Genomic DNA, 17,437 nt, shown 5'->3' with positions numbered 1-17,437 from the left:
TGCCACCTTGTACCAAATCACTATTAGATCCATCGGTGCCGCTGGGAGAAGCCAGGCATCACCTCCAAAGCAGGCAAAGACAGGTAGCTGGATGCTCATCACCTGTGAGCCGTTGCTTGTCACCTGGATCGGTTATACTGAGGCTGCAGTTGCATGATGTAATTTTCTGTCACTTGACTCCCCAGAAGTAAAATGACTTTTGGAGAAGGATTCAGTTATCTGTGAAGAAGGTGGTATTTAATTTCCAGATGCTTTGCTTTGGAAAATAGCCATTCCTTGGTATCTTTAAAAGCATCCCTGCTTTAAAACCTCTGAAAAAGAGATTTCTGTTTTTAACCTCAGTTACCCATCGAGACCATTCTGAAAAACAAATACACAGGAGGGATTTTGCTGCACTTTGACGTGTTTGAAATAAAAACATTTGGAGTTGGTCATCAGCATTACTTAAATTGCTTTCATAAAGTTGTACCGAGGCATATTTCTGAAAGGTTGTGTGCACAGTAAAACAGTATTAAACCATCATTTCCCTCACTGGTTTCTATTACGATTACAGGGATGTTTTATCTTACCAATGTCCCTTTGAAAGTAATGCCTAATATTAGAATTTCTCTGTTCCCCATTCCTTGCTGAGACAATTATAATTCACACACAATTAAATAGCAATTTTTATGGAACTCTGCCATGAATCCTTTTGCAAAGCAAATAATTATTTTATAATATGGATAAATCAACCTCAAATTACTTATTCCTAAATTGGAATTATCCTTTCCTGAACCTTCATAGTGCACGTGTGTTTGTCTTTGTAGTGTTGGCTGCCCCAATTCTAGAAGTGCGTTCTCCGAGTCCAGACTCTATTCTTGTGCAGTGGGAAGCTGTATATACGGCCGTCGGATTCTCTGTGTCCATCATGCGAGCCAATGGTTTGGGTAGAATATGGAAAGAAAATACCACCAACACCACCTTGACATTCACCAGTTTGGATGCCGGGACTCTCTATACCATAAAGGCCTATGCGTGGAATGCCAACGGAACCCCTGGGGATGACTCCACCTGCAATCAGAGAACAAGTAAGACTCCTCAGCTCCATCCCCAGATCTCCTTTTTGATTAATGAGAGGGGCCATGCATTGCAGCCATCAAGAGCCGTGTTAAGTGATGAGCACAGAGCAGCTGGCAGCAGCTATTTAAACTGATGATGAGTTTATAGTGTAATGGCTCTTCCTCCATGGTAGTTTAAATGCTCACTGCATGCATTAAAGAAATGCTGATTTTGTAGCAGATGTAATTAGTTAAGACGAGATCATTAGGGTGGGTGCTTATCCACTATGATATCCTCATAAAAAGAGGAAATTTGGACACAGGCATATGCATACAGGGAGAATCCTATATGAACATGAAGACCACCATCTCTAAGCGCAGGAGAAAGGCCTGGAACAGTTCCTTTCTCGTGTTCCTCAGAAGCAACCAAACCTGCCAGCGCCTTGATGTCAGACGTCTGGTCTCCAGGACCGCGTGAAGTACATTTCTGTTGTTTAAGCCACTGAGTTTGTGGTACTTTATTACAGCAGCCCCTCGCAAAGTCAGGCTAAACCCAAAGTCTCTAAAACTTCTTGAAACATGGGGAAACAAATGAAGAGAAAGGCTTTAGGAAAACAGTTACTTGTAGGATATGCTTCTTTCTGTTCCCAGCCTAAGGTGGTTTCTCCCTCCTGTGCCATCTGTGCCTGGGCATTGTTCCATCAAAGCTCTTGTTAGGCCACATCTTACTTGGGTTCTTGAGGCTCCTGTAAAGTCTTCATTGTCTCTCACACATGCAGGTCCTCGTGCTCCTGCCAATATTCAAGTGTCTTTTGATAGCGGGGCTCTGAAGGCATCTGTTTCCTGGGCACCGACAGAAGGAGCTTTCAACTACACTGTGATGGCTTCAAGTGACTCTTCCAAGCTGAGCTGTAGCACGACATTCAGTTCCTGCACCATCTCCTCTCTCCAGTGCGGAACTGAGTACTTGATTTCAGTGTCAGCAAGTAATGATGCCGGAACTAGCAGATCAACTCCTGCAGTGACCCTGAGAACTGGTATGTAAACAAAAGTGAGATCACCGTGGGGCTAGTGGGCCAAAGCGACTGCCAGACAGGAAACAAATAGTCACCTGACACTGCTCCCGAACACTCTGGAAGAAGGGAGAAAACGATAGCCTGGTGCAAATGAAAGCATTTAGTTGGACGTTCTGATGAGTTTAAATAATGGTGATAGTGAAACCAGACACAGTGCATTGGAAAAAGCACTTTGAAAATGAGGAAGTCTGTTCCTATTCCAGATCTTTCCTTAATTAGTTGATTTTCTTTTTCATTTGTAAAGTTGTAAAAATTCTAAGATCCAGTGTGAGTTATACACAGCTCTAAATGTGCACTACAGATAGTGACCTCTTTTTTCCATGATGTTTCACAGATCTAGGCTTGGTGGGAGCTGGTTTGTAAGATTAAGATGGGCTGTCTGTAGTTCTGAATATGTGTTTAGATACCTTTCCATTTTCATTCTTTTTAAAGATTTTATTGNCTGTAGAGGGCAGTGTCACTGGCCCTCATATGTGGGATCCGAACCGGGGCCCTCTGGCATCCCAAGCCAGCTCTTAACCAACGTGCCACTCGGCCGGCCCATCATTTTCATTCTTATCAAGAAGATAACGACATACATATGTGGAGGTTTACTCCTCTATTTAGAAATATCTATGTATTTCAGGGATGGGAACGAACATTTAGTGAAGACATAGTATGTCCCAGGCATTATAAATACATCATTTTATTTAATTTTCATGACCACTCATTGAGGCAGGGTCTATTATCTCCTTTTTCAAATAGGGAAATTGAAGTTCAGAGAAGTTAAATAATGTTTCCTAAAGCCCAAAGATAATAAGTGGTAGAGCTAGAATTCAAGCCCAAGTTTGCTTGATTTCACTTCTCAAAGCCAAAAAAAAATGTGGATAATTACAATAATGTCCACTCTGTCCAAACATCAGAATTATATCATTCTATGTGTAAGAGGCTTCTGAGCTGAGAGGAAAAGAACCGTCACCAAGCAGATGCACTCTATTTCACAGGAAAAAAGCACAGCCAACCCCTCAGATCCACAGTTTCTTATAATTATGTTAAATTAAGGTCACTGATAACAAACTTGGTGATTTGGCTTCTTTTATTTATTTTTAAGATTTTTATTGGGGAATTGGGGGAAGGGGAACAGACAAGCTGCTGTCCTTTTGTTCTTCAGTCTAGTTGTGGAGGACGTTGTTTCACTGGCCCAAGTTGGCACCATCATTGCGCACCCAGGTGAGGCAGATCAGTCGCTGGCTTCTGGACGGCCGCTCACGCTGGCTGCTGGCAACACACGGTAGCCCATGGCAACCCACTGCAGCAGGGGCTGCAGCCTACGCCATCGCTGGCGACTTACAGCAGCCCAGCTCCAGGTTGAGCTGTTGTTCAGCATCTTAGCTGTAGAGGGCAGTGACACTGGCCCTCATATGTGGGATCTGAACTGGGGCCCTCTGGCATCCCAAGCCAGCTCTTAACCAACGCGCCACTCGGCCGGCCCTTGGCTTCTTTTTTTAACAACTGTAACTTAACGTGGATGGTATATTCGAAATAATTATGAGAGTGAAGGAACAGGTAAGAAATACATTTTCAGAAGCCCAGCCATTCCAAGTTAGTCATTTAATGTAGGAGCGAATCATCCAGTGTTTTTAATCTTGGATGCACATTAAGAGCATCTGGAGAGCTTTTATAAAATCCTGATACCCAGTCCCCACCTAAGACCAGAGAAATCAGAGTTTCTGGGAATGAAGTCTGGGTACGAATACTTTGTCAAAACTTCTCCGTTAATTCTAATGTGCAGCCAGGGTAAAATGCTATTGAAATAGTTAGTCCTGCACACTTACCAGCCCAGCAAGCACAGCTGTAGTTTTTATGTATAACACAATCTGTCATGATCATGGGACCTACCTTGACTTATCAATAAAGGAACTTTGTTTAGAACGTTCTATGTGTTTCTGATGGCCCAGAATTGTGTAACATATTTTAGGAAGATTTCTGTGACAGGTGACTAAAATTGTAAAAGCTTTGAGCTTGAAAGAATAAACTTCATTTGAATTCATTTCTTCAGAAGACTTTGCTCCATGCTGATCCTGGCATTGCCTTTACACAGAAACACAGGCCGTATTCACCAAGGCCATCTATGCCTGTTTCTGACACAGTCTATCCCGTATCATGTGAGATACATTTTGGGACGTGTGAGAATGTCTCGTTGGTTTGCACATACTATGTGATGTATTCCTAGCATCGGGTATCCTGGATAATTGGAAGATGCAAAGAAAATCTCTCACAACTGTTTATTATTCATCATTTCCTAGTTGCTTGTGCACCTGGAAGAGTGATAATCCAAGAAGATCCCCCTGGCCACCTGTCTGTGTCTTGGTCCAATGTAGATTTGAGTGATTACTATGTCGCCTTTGTGAAGAGTGACGATGGCTTGGAAGTACACTGCAACACATCCCTCACTCAGTGTAACTTCTTCTCTGAGTGTGGCTTCACCTACTTCATTAGTGTTTTTGCCTATAACAAGGCAGGGCAGAGTCCTCTGGGCAATGTGTTCAATTATACCACAGGTAAGTTGCACTTGATGCTTGTAGAGGGAGTGTTGAGTTTACTGAACTCAGCAGCAAAATGGATCTCCTATTGTTCTTGGGAGTCATCTAGGGCCAAGAACAGAAAGAACATCCTTCCCAGAATAGGATATTATGGCTTCGTGGACCCAAGCCTAACAAGGGGAAAGAATGTAGTTGTTGAACCACACTCTGAAAAACTGAACCCTCCACTCGGTGTTTGGCCCTGGGCTGGGTGTTGAAGGGATGCAATCCTGCCTCAGGAGTTCACTCTTTCCTCGAGACCAGAAAACAGGGAGGTAAAGATACTACTCAGTGTGGAGGGTTTTAGAGGACACCTGGCTTCAAGTCCTAACTTGCCCGCCAACTCATTTGTAAAATGGGGAGAATGACCTCTACCTTGCTAGTTTCTTAGTATCCTCCACTGCACAATGGGACAAATCACAATGAGAAGATAAATATGAAATGGTTTTTGTATGTGATGAGACACAATGCCAATATTTTTATTAGTATGTTTCTTACAGTTACTGTTATTATTCTCCACTAGGATTGAATATTCTGCTTGGCAGGGATTATGTTTTATTCATCTAGAAGTTAGACTAAGTAGGCCAGCAGAAGAGGAGAACAGCACAGGCAAATGCAAGCACATGATGTGGGGTGGGGAAATGAGGAGTCTGGTGTGGCAGGAGACCCATGGAGACTGGGCACAGCTTGTAATGACCTTGAATGTCATGCTTAGAGGATTTATCCTCTACGTACTGGGTGTTAGGCCAAAATCAATGCTGGAAAGACCCATAGGAGTCTTACAGTAATTTGGGAGGGCGGTGACAGAGGCTCTGGCTATAGGGAGGTCAGTGTCCCCTCTGACAGCATTGCTCCTGTACTGACCCCCATTCTCCCTCTTTTCCTGCTTTCAGCTCCCTGTTGTCCTAGTGACATTAACCCTGTGTTGGTGTCCAGTGACAGAGTAGAGATCGTCTGGTCTCCTGTCCGTGGTGCTGAGCTTTATGAAACCAAGGCTGTAGATGGAGTCAACATGGTTGAGTGCAACGACACTGCTCCTGCTTGTACCCTTTCAGCCCTAGAGTGTGACACCACGTACAACATCACAGTGTATTCCTTCAGTGAAGTCCGGGGCAGCAATACGTCATGTACGTCCCAGTTCATAACCACAGGTACGTGACAGCCATGATTTCACTCACTGATGTCTGAACAGTTCCCCCGCAGCTGTGTCCCTCAGGATGGCCTTTTAGCAAGAGCGACGAAAAGGCTGATGCCCGTTAGCAGCTCTTTGTGGGGACCATTCTAGCCCCTGTCTTACTAAGGAGGGGCAGAAGAGAAGGTGGAGGAAGGAAAGTAGGAACAAAACAAAAGAGAGACCATGGAGAGTAGAAGGTTTTGCCTGTTAGTCATTCACTTCTTCCTTCCTTTAGGGGTTTGGGGGGCGGGCTGCCTATATTCACACCATGAAGGTGAAGACCACAAATATCTATCTTAATTATTTTTGCATTTGGAGTTCGAAATGCTTCTTAACATTTTCCAGTTAGTTTGACGCTCTAGGAACCCAAAACCATATGTCAGCGTCAGCAAGGTTTCCACCCAAAGGCTCTATGAATTTGACCTTCACCCATGGTATAGTTGTAAGTAATAATGATCTGATTTGGGGGAAAAAATCAGTTTTAAGCCAAATGGCACAGGTGATATTTTTGACTCTCAGTGCTTCAATTCATAATTTAAAATCTCTTAGCTCCTTGCAGTCCTGAAATAAAAAATATTTCAAAGGATGCCTTCTCCACGATTAACGTGCACTGGCGATCCAGTAACGATGATGCTACTTACACGGTGACTGCCCGGGGAAAGACAGGACTGTACCAGTGCAGCAGCACAGGGGAGTCCTGTACCTTGGGGGGCTTGCCCTGTGGCTCCGCGTTCTCCATCACCGCGGTGGCCGAAACGCAGGCGGGCCAGAGCCTGCCCAGCTACAGTGTGCCCCTGGAAACAGGTATGTGGCAATCACCAGCCTGAACGATGACTTCAGTGAGGTCCTTAGGAATTGTTTTGAGACGTGAATTTTCTTATTGGATCTACCCTAAGTGTGATAGAAATAAGAGGTCTGACAATTAAGTTCACGAATTTATTGCAATGATGTTGCTAACCTTTTTTGATATCAGAGGGATTATTCGTTATGAATTTGTACCAACTGGACAAACAGTTAACCAAGTTTACTATTTGGAAGTGCCGAAAAGGCTGCATGAAAATGTTAGACAATCTGAACTTTTCACCAACAATTCATGGCTCTCGCATCACAACAATGCACAAGCTCACACGACACTGTCTGTGAGGGAATTTTTAGCCAATAAACAACTAACTGTATTGGAACACCCTTCCTACTGACCTGATCTGGCCCCCAATGACTTCTTTCTTTACCTGAAGATAAAGGAAATATTGAAAGAAGGATATTTTGATGACATTCAGGACATCAAAGGTAATACAATGACAGCTCTGATGGCCATTCCAGAAAAAGTGTTTCAAAATTGCTTTGAAGGGTAGACTAGGCACTGGCATCAGCGCATAGCTTCCCAAGGGGAGTACTTTGAAGGTGACCATAGTGATATTCAGCAATGAGGTATGTAGCACTTTTTTTAGGATGAGTTCATGAACTTAATCGTCTGACCTCATACATTAAAATCAAAGGCATTTCAAAGAGCCCTGAATAAAAGAATAAAGAATAAAATTTTCAATATCTGGAAACAAGTTCTGTATGTATATCATCAGGAGACTCTAATATACTCATACACTGACATCAGAGGGGGAATACATTGATGCTGCAAGAACATTTATTGGAATTCATTTTTTCCAGTGACACATTCTACCACAACAACCAACCAGTGACCGAGTGAGCTGGTTTATTATTTATTTCTTTGGCTCAGACTTTTCAAGTCTTTCTTTAAACAATGATTTCTGAAGTTTCAGGTTCCTAATTGGTAAAAGGGGGATAATGGCTTCCTTGGTGGTTGTTATTATTAAGTTAATTAATTCTGCAAAGCACTTGACATAGTATCTGGTACATAGTGAGAGCTTGATGAAAGAAAGCTGTTATTGTTTTATAACATTGTGAATGAAATTAAAACCTTTGGACATTATTTTTTCTTATATATAACAATAGATGGCACATGGACTATAAAAATTGAACCATAAAAAGCAGCAGAATAGAGACAATGCCAAATACACAGGAAGATTCTAGATATCCTATATCCTATATATCATATATCCTATATCCTAATAGGATATATCTTATATCCTGTTTAGTCCCTAAAAAATTAAGAAGACTGTGGTGTTCTTAGGTGGCTAAGAATATTTCAAGCTTTTATGTCAATTATGCACTATGAATGCATGAGAAAGGCAAAATGCATTTAATTGCAAATGTTATGGAATGTGATATTGGGAGAAGAGGTGCATGCAACCATTGCTTTGAAATTTGCAACTGGAATTGTTAAAGTTGGGGGACAACAAAGGACTTCTCTCTTATTCTACCTCACATTACCCAGTCAGTTAGCGTTCTTGGGGAAAGCACCCACTGTATATACAGTTGATGTTAGATGATGTATAAGAAGAAATGAGATTTTGCTTAACAAAAGGAATTTCAAAGGAAATTTCAAAGGAAATTTTGATTAACAATCAAAGGTTTGATAAATTTAGGGTCTTGAATGAAACACAAGCAAAAAGCCATTCTTGGTTGTTTTTCACAAGTAACCCTCAGTGGAAAAAAATCCCCAATTCTTTCTCTTCTTCCTCATTTAAGTGCCGTGCTGTCCAGGCAGTCTGACAGTAACTCAGGTCACCCAATCAGTAGTCAACGTGAGCTGGACTGTTGGGACCGGGGCCCAAACCTATATGACAGCTCTGGAGTCACGCACGGGACAGTCTAAGTGTCACACCCATCAAAACCACTGCCTGCTGGGATGCATCACATGTGGCGTCAATTACACAGCGGTGTTAAAAGCAATTAGTGCCACTGGGCTGACTGCGGACTGCGCCTACCCAAGTTATTTCTCTAGTAAGTGAATGCTGAACTCTAGCTTTAGGGTATCAATAAGGACCTTCACTCTTCTAAATCCAGACATTAGCTCTTCCTTCTCATTTAAAAAGATGCTGCACCTCCACCATCTTGCATTATAAATTCATATTACTTTCTAAAATGTTTACAGTTTTCCTCTTGACCCAGCATCTCAAAGCTTCAGAGGCTCCTGTTGGTAGTTGGGGCATTGACTCCCCTGATAATAAGGTATGGGCACATTTTTTCTAAAGGGAGGACAGAATTTTCTATGACACAACATCTGCAACACAGACTAGCTCAGCCTGACAGCGTTTTCAGAAAGCGTTTGGTTCACACATCCTATTTGACTTGAATTTTTTCTTCTCATTATTATTGTGCTGTTACCTGTTAAACCACTCCAGTTCCTTCCATGGTTTCTTATTTCAACAGATTAAAAGAGCACTGTTTACTGACACTGTTGTGACTTGATTTCCACAAAGACCAAACCATCAGGGAGTAGCAGGGAAGGCAGAAGTGGTCCAGGGTTAGCAAATCCGATTTCTCTTGTACGACTAGTCCACTGAAGTGGCTGCTTGAGGCACTGTTTTGAAAAAAACAACAACAAAAAATGGAAGCTGCCTCTCAGGCTTAATGCTAAAGTTAAATGACCAGTTAATGGTGTCTGCCACGAAGCATGAGATGGGAGAGTTGAAAGGATCTTCAACTAGGAGTCTAAAAACATGGCTTCTTCTAAGCTGTGTTGCCTTATCGTCCCTGATTCCATTTCCTCACTGGTAAGAGAAATAGTAATAATCATAATGTGAAAGCATTTATAAGCGCTGCACATATGTAAGCTGGTGTATACTTTCGTTTGGCCCAATAGCTTTCATTAGATTTGCTGCCTAAGTTCTCACCTTGATTGAGATCCAGTTCTGGGAATATGGCCCATTGATTATCTTCACACCTAGCCTCCCCCACTTTTTTTAAAAAAAGAACAAGTCAAATGAGCCTGATTATAACTGAATTTTTTTATTATTATTGTAAAATAACATCTTCATTTTCATTACCAAGGAATCCACCACTTGGTGCTCTGCTTGACACCTAATGTGTTAACTATTTGAGGTGTTTAGAAAAGAAAAAAAAAAGTACCTACTCAGCTAGCATGGGGAAGGTGTCGACCAGCAAAGCTTGCTCATCTGCCTGCTGTGTAACTAACTGACTGCTCCCCAGGGGTTATGCTACTCAGTTCATCAAAATAGGTCTCTTCAATTAAGCCTGAAAGTAGTTAAATTTATTCAAATTCAATCCCACTAAAAATCACATGAAACTAGGGCATTATGAAGGATTTTGACAAGGATTCTGTGCATTTGACTCAGAAGGTTTGAGTCATATACACCACCTATCTACTGAGTGGGGGCTTTTTGACTCACCATTGATTGTTCTCTACTAAAGATTCATGCACCTCCCCCCCAACACACACACACACACACACACACACGGATCTCTAATCATGTTGCCCACCACTACTGGGAAAGAACTACTGGGTACCTCTTCAAATCTTGTTCTAATCATATATCTTTAGACTGGGTTACTTATATTGTTTCCCCATAGTAATAAAGGCCATGTTTGTGTGATGGGGGAATAAGCAATCTTTGTTTGCCTGTTTTTATCCTTCAGGTGCTTGCTGCCCTTTGGGAGTGAAATTATATAGGCTGGGCCCTAATGGCATTCGAATCTACTGGCAAGCCACCAGGGGCTCTGCCAATTACAGCACCGACCTCTATGGTTCCAAAGGCATTTTCACATGTGCCCCAAGCGCTGGCTTCAGTTTCTGTGATGTCACCGAGATACCTTGCGGGGACGTATATACTGTGATGGTCTCACCAGTTGCTGAGACAGGGCTGAAGCTGACTTTCTGTCCCAAAAAAATATATTCAGGTACAGCAAGTTATGACCCATTATTTAAAACGAATCCTCAATTCAGTCTGTGAATTAAGACTCAGAACACTCACACTTATTTGCTATGTGGGAAGGTCAAAGAGGGTGTGACATTGCTACTACATCCTGCAGTCAGATTCTGGCTCCTGGGGACTCCAAGCTTTTTTGGAATTGTGATGCTTTATTATAATTTGATTTGGAGATACTCTGTCTTCCCTCTCCCTCTCTTCTCCTTCAGAAAAAGCACCAGATGCTTGCTGCTTAAATAGTAAAGCAGATGTAAAATTATTTTCTGCTTTGAGATTTGGAGATAGGTTTTTAACATAATCTTAGAGATAATAATAGATACCCTGGAATGTTGGAAATTAAGATTCTTGAACTTTTATGTGCACAGATTCAGACTTATGACTGAGGAAGTGTTGGAAGATCAGAAAGAAAAATGAATTTATAAATCATAACCTGGGTTTGGAAATATGAGTAGGCAGAACAGTTTGTGATCACAAAACATGACCGTCAGCAACCGCCAGCTCATCAGAGCTGGCAGAAAAGCATTAGCAATTCTCCTGCTCTGTATTCCAGCACCTTCTGCTACCTTGCCCAGGGCATAGTCATATATTTTTCATATACTTCTAAAAAAATTAAAAAATAAAAAATAGAAAGAATGAGATGATGAAGCCCTAGAACTTTGCAGGTGAACACGGGAAGAGGAATAAATATTGGTGCAGAAATCTTTACTGATAACCAGAATCTAAAATTTCCAATTATGTGCAGGTGACAAGAAGGTCCAAGATGGCTGGTGCTGGAACCGGGCCAGTTCCTCTTCAGGGGGTGTTTCCTCTGTCCTTGGCTGTCATGCTCTGATTCCTTGTGTTTTCATTATCTTGTCCACAGGACAAGCTGGTGCGAAGCATGGCTCTGTGGGAGGGGACAGGAATAGGCTGTGGAGTGAGGATGAGCTCTTAGGGAGAGGAGCCTACAGCTCATAACAATACTTCATTATATTTGCATAATGTTTTACAATTCATCAAGTGTTTTCACATTCAATATTTCATTGACTGCTCCAAATAGCCCTATAAGGTAGGTTCAGCAGATTTTATTATCTTCAGTTTATAAATGAGAAAAAACTGAGATTCAGAGGCACCCAAATCTCTGTCTAAATCCCTTTTCTTCTTCGTAACCTCTAAATCCATATTCACACTTGATACCTCCACCTGGAGGTACCCCAGGCATTTCAGCTCCTCAGGGTCAAAAGGAACTTCTGATCTTCTGCACTTTCTGATCTTCCTCCCATCATCCTAGTTTCAGGTACACAAGCTGAAAACCCTGGAGTCAGCTTCCCTCTCCCTCACCCTTTATATCTAAGTAGCCTCCAAGTCCTGTCCTGTTCACTACACTATGGCTTCTAAATCCAACTTCTTCTATTCATTCCTGCCGCTACTTCTACACTTCAGCTTTCACTGCCTTTTCCTTATTATACTACTGCAGCTCATGTCCTCCTGCCCTCATGCCAGCCTCCATACTATTACAGGAGTTGTCATTCCAGGACATTTATCTGATTATATTACTTTCATGCTTCAAAATCCTCAAAAATTTTCTGTTGCATCATAGGATAAAATTCAGTCCTCAGCATGGCATTCAATCAAGGTCCCTCACAATCTGTCCCCAGTCTGTCTTTTTATACATACACCATAAAAGCCACATAGGAAAAATTTAAATTTTCTAGTAGCCACATTAAAAAGTAAAAAGAAATAAGTGAAATTAATTTAATAATGTATTTTAGTTAACCCAGTATCTCCAAAATATTATCATTTCAACATGGAATCAATATAAACATTTTGCATTTTTTCCCCATACTAAGTCTTCAAAATCTGGTGCGCATTTAACCCTCAGCCTACCTAAGTTCAGACCAGCTACATTTGGAGCAGCTACTGTATTGCACAATGCAATTCCAGACTCTGTCTACTGCATCCCTGCTGAGAGGACTCTATTCTTTGGTCACAGGGAATCATTCACACACACCTGCCCTAGCCACACACACATACCATGCCACATCATGCTTCCAAGCTAAAGCAATGCCCTTCTCTTTGCTGGGTATGCCACCACACCTCCACCAAGGAAACTCTACCAGCTCAAATGTCCCCTCCTCTGTGAAATCGTCCATTCCCATAAGCAGAGTTAGTCTTCTCCCTCCGTCCTGTTATGGACGTCCTGCGAGGTTATGACCCCACCTTGCCCTTATCATTATTGCGCCATATTACTGAGTCAATTGTGTGTTATTTCCCCTAACAAATGATAATTTCTCAGACTGTTAGTATTTAGCACATAACCATTGCCCAATGGATTTTAAATTAGAAAAAGAATGAGTCAGTGAGTTTACATGCTTTCCTGTGATCATATAGCCAGTACCAAGTGAGTGCTCTTTCTGCTGCCCTCGGCCTACAGTTCAGCCTTACAGAGCCATTCCTCTACTGGTTTGTTGGCCACCACAAATCCTTATTAGTTAGAACTCTAATACGGTTTGGTGTGTGCCACCTCAAGCCTGCAGCCAAGGATTGGGTGTCTAGATTCAAGTTAGGGAATCCACTTTTGCTCAGTTTCCCTGGAAAAAACTATGCATTTGGGGGAAATTTTTGTTTTTTGGGTTTTTGTTTCTATTTTCAGTGTCAGCGATGCCTTACTCTGATAATTAGGACAATATTGTTAATAATAATAATAATAATAACTAATATTTTTTGGTGATATGTGCCAGCCACTATTATTGGGTTGTCGGAAAAGTCATGATGTATTTTGTCTGTTTTTGAAAGGTCATGTATTTATATAAAGAATTAAGATCAATCAATGATATATTGTCTGTTTTGTTCGATAACTTTTTGCCATCTTTCAGTGAGCTTCATAATTCCTCGTTCATAGAAGGACCTGTCTTTATTTGCAAAAAACTGAACAAGGTCCTGATTTACAGCCTCATCTGAATTGAACGTTATACCATGCAAGGAGTTTTGAAGAGAGCAAAACAAGTGGAAGTCTGAGGGTGCAAGGTCAGGCAAGTATGGTGGGTGTGGCAACACATCCCATCCAAGTTCCAATAATTTTTGACGGGTGATCAGACTTATGTGTGGTCTCGTGTTGTCGCGATGGAACATAACTTCTTTACAATTAATAAGCTCTGGACGTTTCTGGATGATGGATTCGTTCAAACTGTCCAATTGCCAACAGGACACATTCGAATTGATTGTTTGGTTGCTTGGTAGGAGCTCGAAAAACACGACACCTTTAAAATCCCACCACACTGAGAGCATAACCTTCCTCTGATGAATGTCTGTTTTCAATGTTGTTTGAGGCGAATCATCATGTCGGGACCAAGACTGTTTGCACACCACATTGTTGTAAATAATCCACTTCTCATCACCAGATATCAGTCGCTTCAAAAAAAGATAGTTTTCCTCACATGTAATGAGCATATTGCAATGTTTATACGTGCCATCAAATGAACTTCTTTGAGTTCATGTGGAACCTAAATATCGAGCTTGCTTAGTATCCCAGCTTCTTCAGGTGGTCTTGAATTCTTGAATGATGAGTGTTCAATGTTTCTGCAATCTCTCATGTCGTGTAATGTGGGTTTGACTTGATCAATGCCTTTATTTTGTCGTCATCAACCTCGGTGGGCCTCCCTGACCGAGGAGCATCATTGAGATAAAAATCACCAGCACGGAATTTCATGAACCATCGTTGGCAATGATGTTCTTGTAGAACATTGTCACCGTAAACTTTATGCAACTTTTCACAAGCTTGATGCGCGTTCTTCCCTTTATGGAAGCAAAACAGTAAAATATGGCAAAAATGCACGGTTTGGTCTTCCATCTTCAACTTGTAAAATCTCCAAAACTCAACCAAATCGCTCAATTTTTTTTGAATGAAGCTAGAACTGTCAGCTGTCAAATGACATAGCAATAACATAGATACGAATGACTCTAACACTTCCAAAAATGAACTAGTCCTATCTGTTGCAAACATGCGTCATGACTTTTCCGACCACCTTATATAAGGGCTTTATATTTCTATTAATGCCAACTGATCCTTATAACAAATCTCTGAGGTTGACATTCTTATTCTTATCGCTTCACAGATAAACTGAAGCACAGAAAAGTGAAGTGACTTGCCCAAGGTCATATTGCTAGTAGTTATCTCCTTCTCCTATCACCCAAACTGGTTCTTAGTCATGCTTTGGTTTACCTTCCCTTTATTCTCTCTTAAGTTTTATCTTTGCTATCTTAAATATGTCAATAAATATATTTCAAATGCTATGTTTTTATTTATTACAGTAACCTGCTCTGGAAGTACACTTGGAATGGGTAAGTTATTTTTCTCATGGATAAAATAGAAGGGAATTTTGTAGTTGCATTTTAGGGTGACAATGAAGTCAGGATCAAAGCCAACTCTTCAATTAGTCAGGAAGGCAAATGCTAGGATGTCTGCTTCTGGTTTGCATGGATGGATATGCCCAGTGGAGGAAATGGGGTAGTGAAAGGGGAATTGAAATGAAGAGAACCCTCACTGCCTCTTCAGGTGTGTTCAGGGCTGATCCCACCTGGGCTATACTGGGTGCCCATGTAAGCTACTCGAGCCGCTGCAGAGAAGAGCACACCAAGTTGTGTGTGCTGATCCAGTAACTAGCATGTGTTATTATGCTTTATGAGAAATGCTTGCCACACTCTCATAGGGGCTGGCTTGGGTTAGGGCCTTAGGTAAAACCCCAAGGATACTATCAACCCCAAACTATAGACAGTACACGTAAATGTGCGCACGCACACACCTGCCCAGTCAGACATGGCTGACCTCAGAGGTTGTAAGTGGAAATGAAGCCTTACTCCCCGTAAACCCCACTGCACAGCCTCCAGTTTGGGCCAGCTCCCCTCCCAACACTTTCTTCCGCTGGCAGGGTTGGCTCTGGGGGCCATCTCCATTGCTATTTCCTCTCCCAGACCACTGCTTCTTGGAGCACAGCAGGACACATGCTTTCCAATTCTTGCTTCACCTGCAGGTCTGAAATAAGCACAATCCCTATGAATTTTTAAAGGGTTTCTGTTTCCAGTGACTACAGAGCAACAGACTTGGCTTGAAAAACAAGCTGGGAGGAAACTTCTAAATTCTAAAAAACAACTTTAAAAAAACTCCCAAACTACTAATGACCATAAGCCCAAATCTTCAGTGAAATGTACACAGCCCTAGGTCGGCCAAAGCACGTTGGGGGCTCCTAGTGGGAGAGGAGTCTTGAATTATATACTGGCCTTCCCTAAGATTTTGTTAAAGAAAGAATTGCAAGGCTCTGACAAAAAGATGCTTGCAAACCATCACTCTTAGATCATGCTACTTATGGCGTCACCAGAAAGCTTGTTCAAAATGCACAATCTCAGTCTCCACCCTGATGTACTAAATCCCCAGGTGATTCACGTGCGTATCTGTTAGGGAAACTCTGCGACGGTCGTGGTTCCCAGGCTTTGGTGTGTATAAGAATCTCACGGAGAGCTAAGAGAGAATGTAGAGGTCCAGGCCTGTTGAAGTGGAATAGGGCCTTTCCAGTTCTATCAGGTTTCCAGTTGTTTCTGATATTTGAGAAGTTTGAGAAGCACTGCTCTAGGTCACTGCTCTCCCCTTCACCTGTTCTCCTGCGCTGCCCTAATCATCCATCCTCCCTTCCTTAGCAAGATTCAAGTCTCCAGCCTGAAATCTGCCTCTCTCTTTAAGTAAATCTTTGTAGAAACCCTGCAAGACCCTGAAATATAAGAATTAGCTGGGTCATTTGAGGGCCTCTACAGAATCCATCATATCTAGGGAGAAATTCTAAATTGCTCTCTCCAGTTTTAGCATTTCTCCTCCCTGTACACAGGACCAGTCAAATTAGGTCCCTGACTGACAAGGGGCCTCCTGATATGCTAAGGGCAGCCTTGGGAATCTTGTTGGTTTAAGACATTTGGTCTTTCTTCACTCTTGGATTATCCTAAAGCTTTTTTCAACAGCATGAATCGATTTTTTAAGAGACAGATCTGGGTTCAAATCCTGCTCCTATCACTTGCCCTTAGGAAAGTTTCTTCAATTCTCTCTAAGCCTAGGTTTTCTCATCTGAAAATTGCAATAAATAATCACCTCATAAGATGTTATAAGGATTAAATGAGATGTAAATTGTTAGACACATGACAGGCCCATAATATGGGCTTCATAAACAGTAATTATTAATTCAGGATCAGCTTAAGCACATATCACATTCTACTATATTATGTGTCAGTTAACATTTAGTGTGCTACTTCTAAGATATTTGCATTTTAACCATTGTGCGCGTAATACCCTAACTCACAGGTTCTCAAAGTGTGGTCCCAGCGCCAACAGCATGAACAACGCCTGGGAACTTCTTAGAAATGCAATTTCTGGGGCTCCACCATGGACCTACTGAACCAGCAACTTTGGGGTTGGGGACCAACAATATTTGTTTTAACAAGCTCTCTAAGTAATTCTGATGCAAGCTAAAGTTTGAGAACCACAGTTCTAATTCAAGGAAGCTACTTCAATGCTGAGAATTTGGTGCAGGTTGGGAGGGAAAGGGAAAACAATCTATTTGAGGTAACAAGCCTTTAACAGGAGGTAGACTGGAGGGGTTTGTGCCTGACATCATTCCATGGGGGCTTCCATCATCTTCAGCATCCAGCCAGCTTCAGTGTTACCTGCTCATTCCGGGGGAGTTTCCTATCCGCAATTCCGTCCACACTTGAACAGGTTTATGTTCTTCCTAAACTATTACAATTTTGGAGCTGCCTGAGAACA

General features: G+C 41.8%; 1 protein-coding gene across 1 annotated transcript; it reads left to right on the top strand.

Annotated features, from left to right (window-relative positions):
* Position 1: 1 nt before the first annotated feature.
* On the top strand, positions 2 to 15,058 carry FNDC7 (fibronectin type III domain containing 7; the record flags this gene model as incomplete). Its single annotated transcript, XM_019628797.1, has 9 exons — positions 2 to 83; positions 807 to 1,067; positions 1,817 to 2,074; positions 4,399 to 4,653; positions 5,568 to 5,825; positions 6,398 to 6,652; positions 8,453 to 8,707; positions 10,364 to 10,624; positions 14,944 to 15,058. Coding segments are annotated over 9 exons (1,944 nt in total), but the record flags the coding sequence as incomplete, so codon positions are not given.
* Between the last annotated feature and the right edge of the window lie 2,379 nt (positions 15,059 to 17,437).

Source organism: Hipposideros armiger, unplaced genomic scaffold (genome assembly GCF_001890085.2).
Source record: "Hipposideros armiger isolate ML-2016 unplaced genomic scaffold, ASM189008v1 scaffold_808, whole genome shotgun sequence".
Taxonomy (NCBI): Eukaryota; Metazoa; Chordata; class Mammalia; order Chiroptera; family Hipposideridae; genus Hipposideros; species Hipposideros armiger.
The sequence above is the reverse complement of the archived record's forward strand: the minus strand, read 5'-3'. Positions and strand labels throughout refer to the sequence as shown.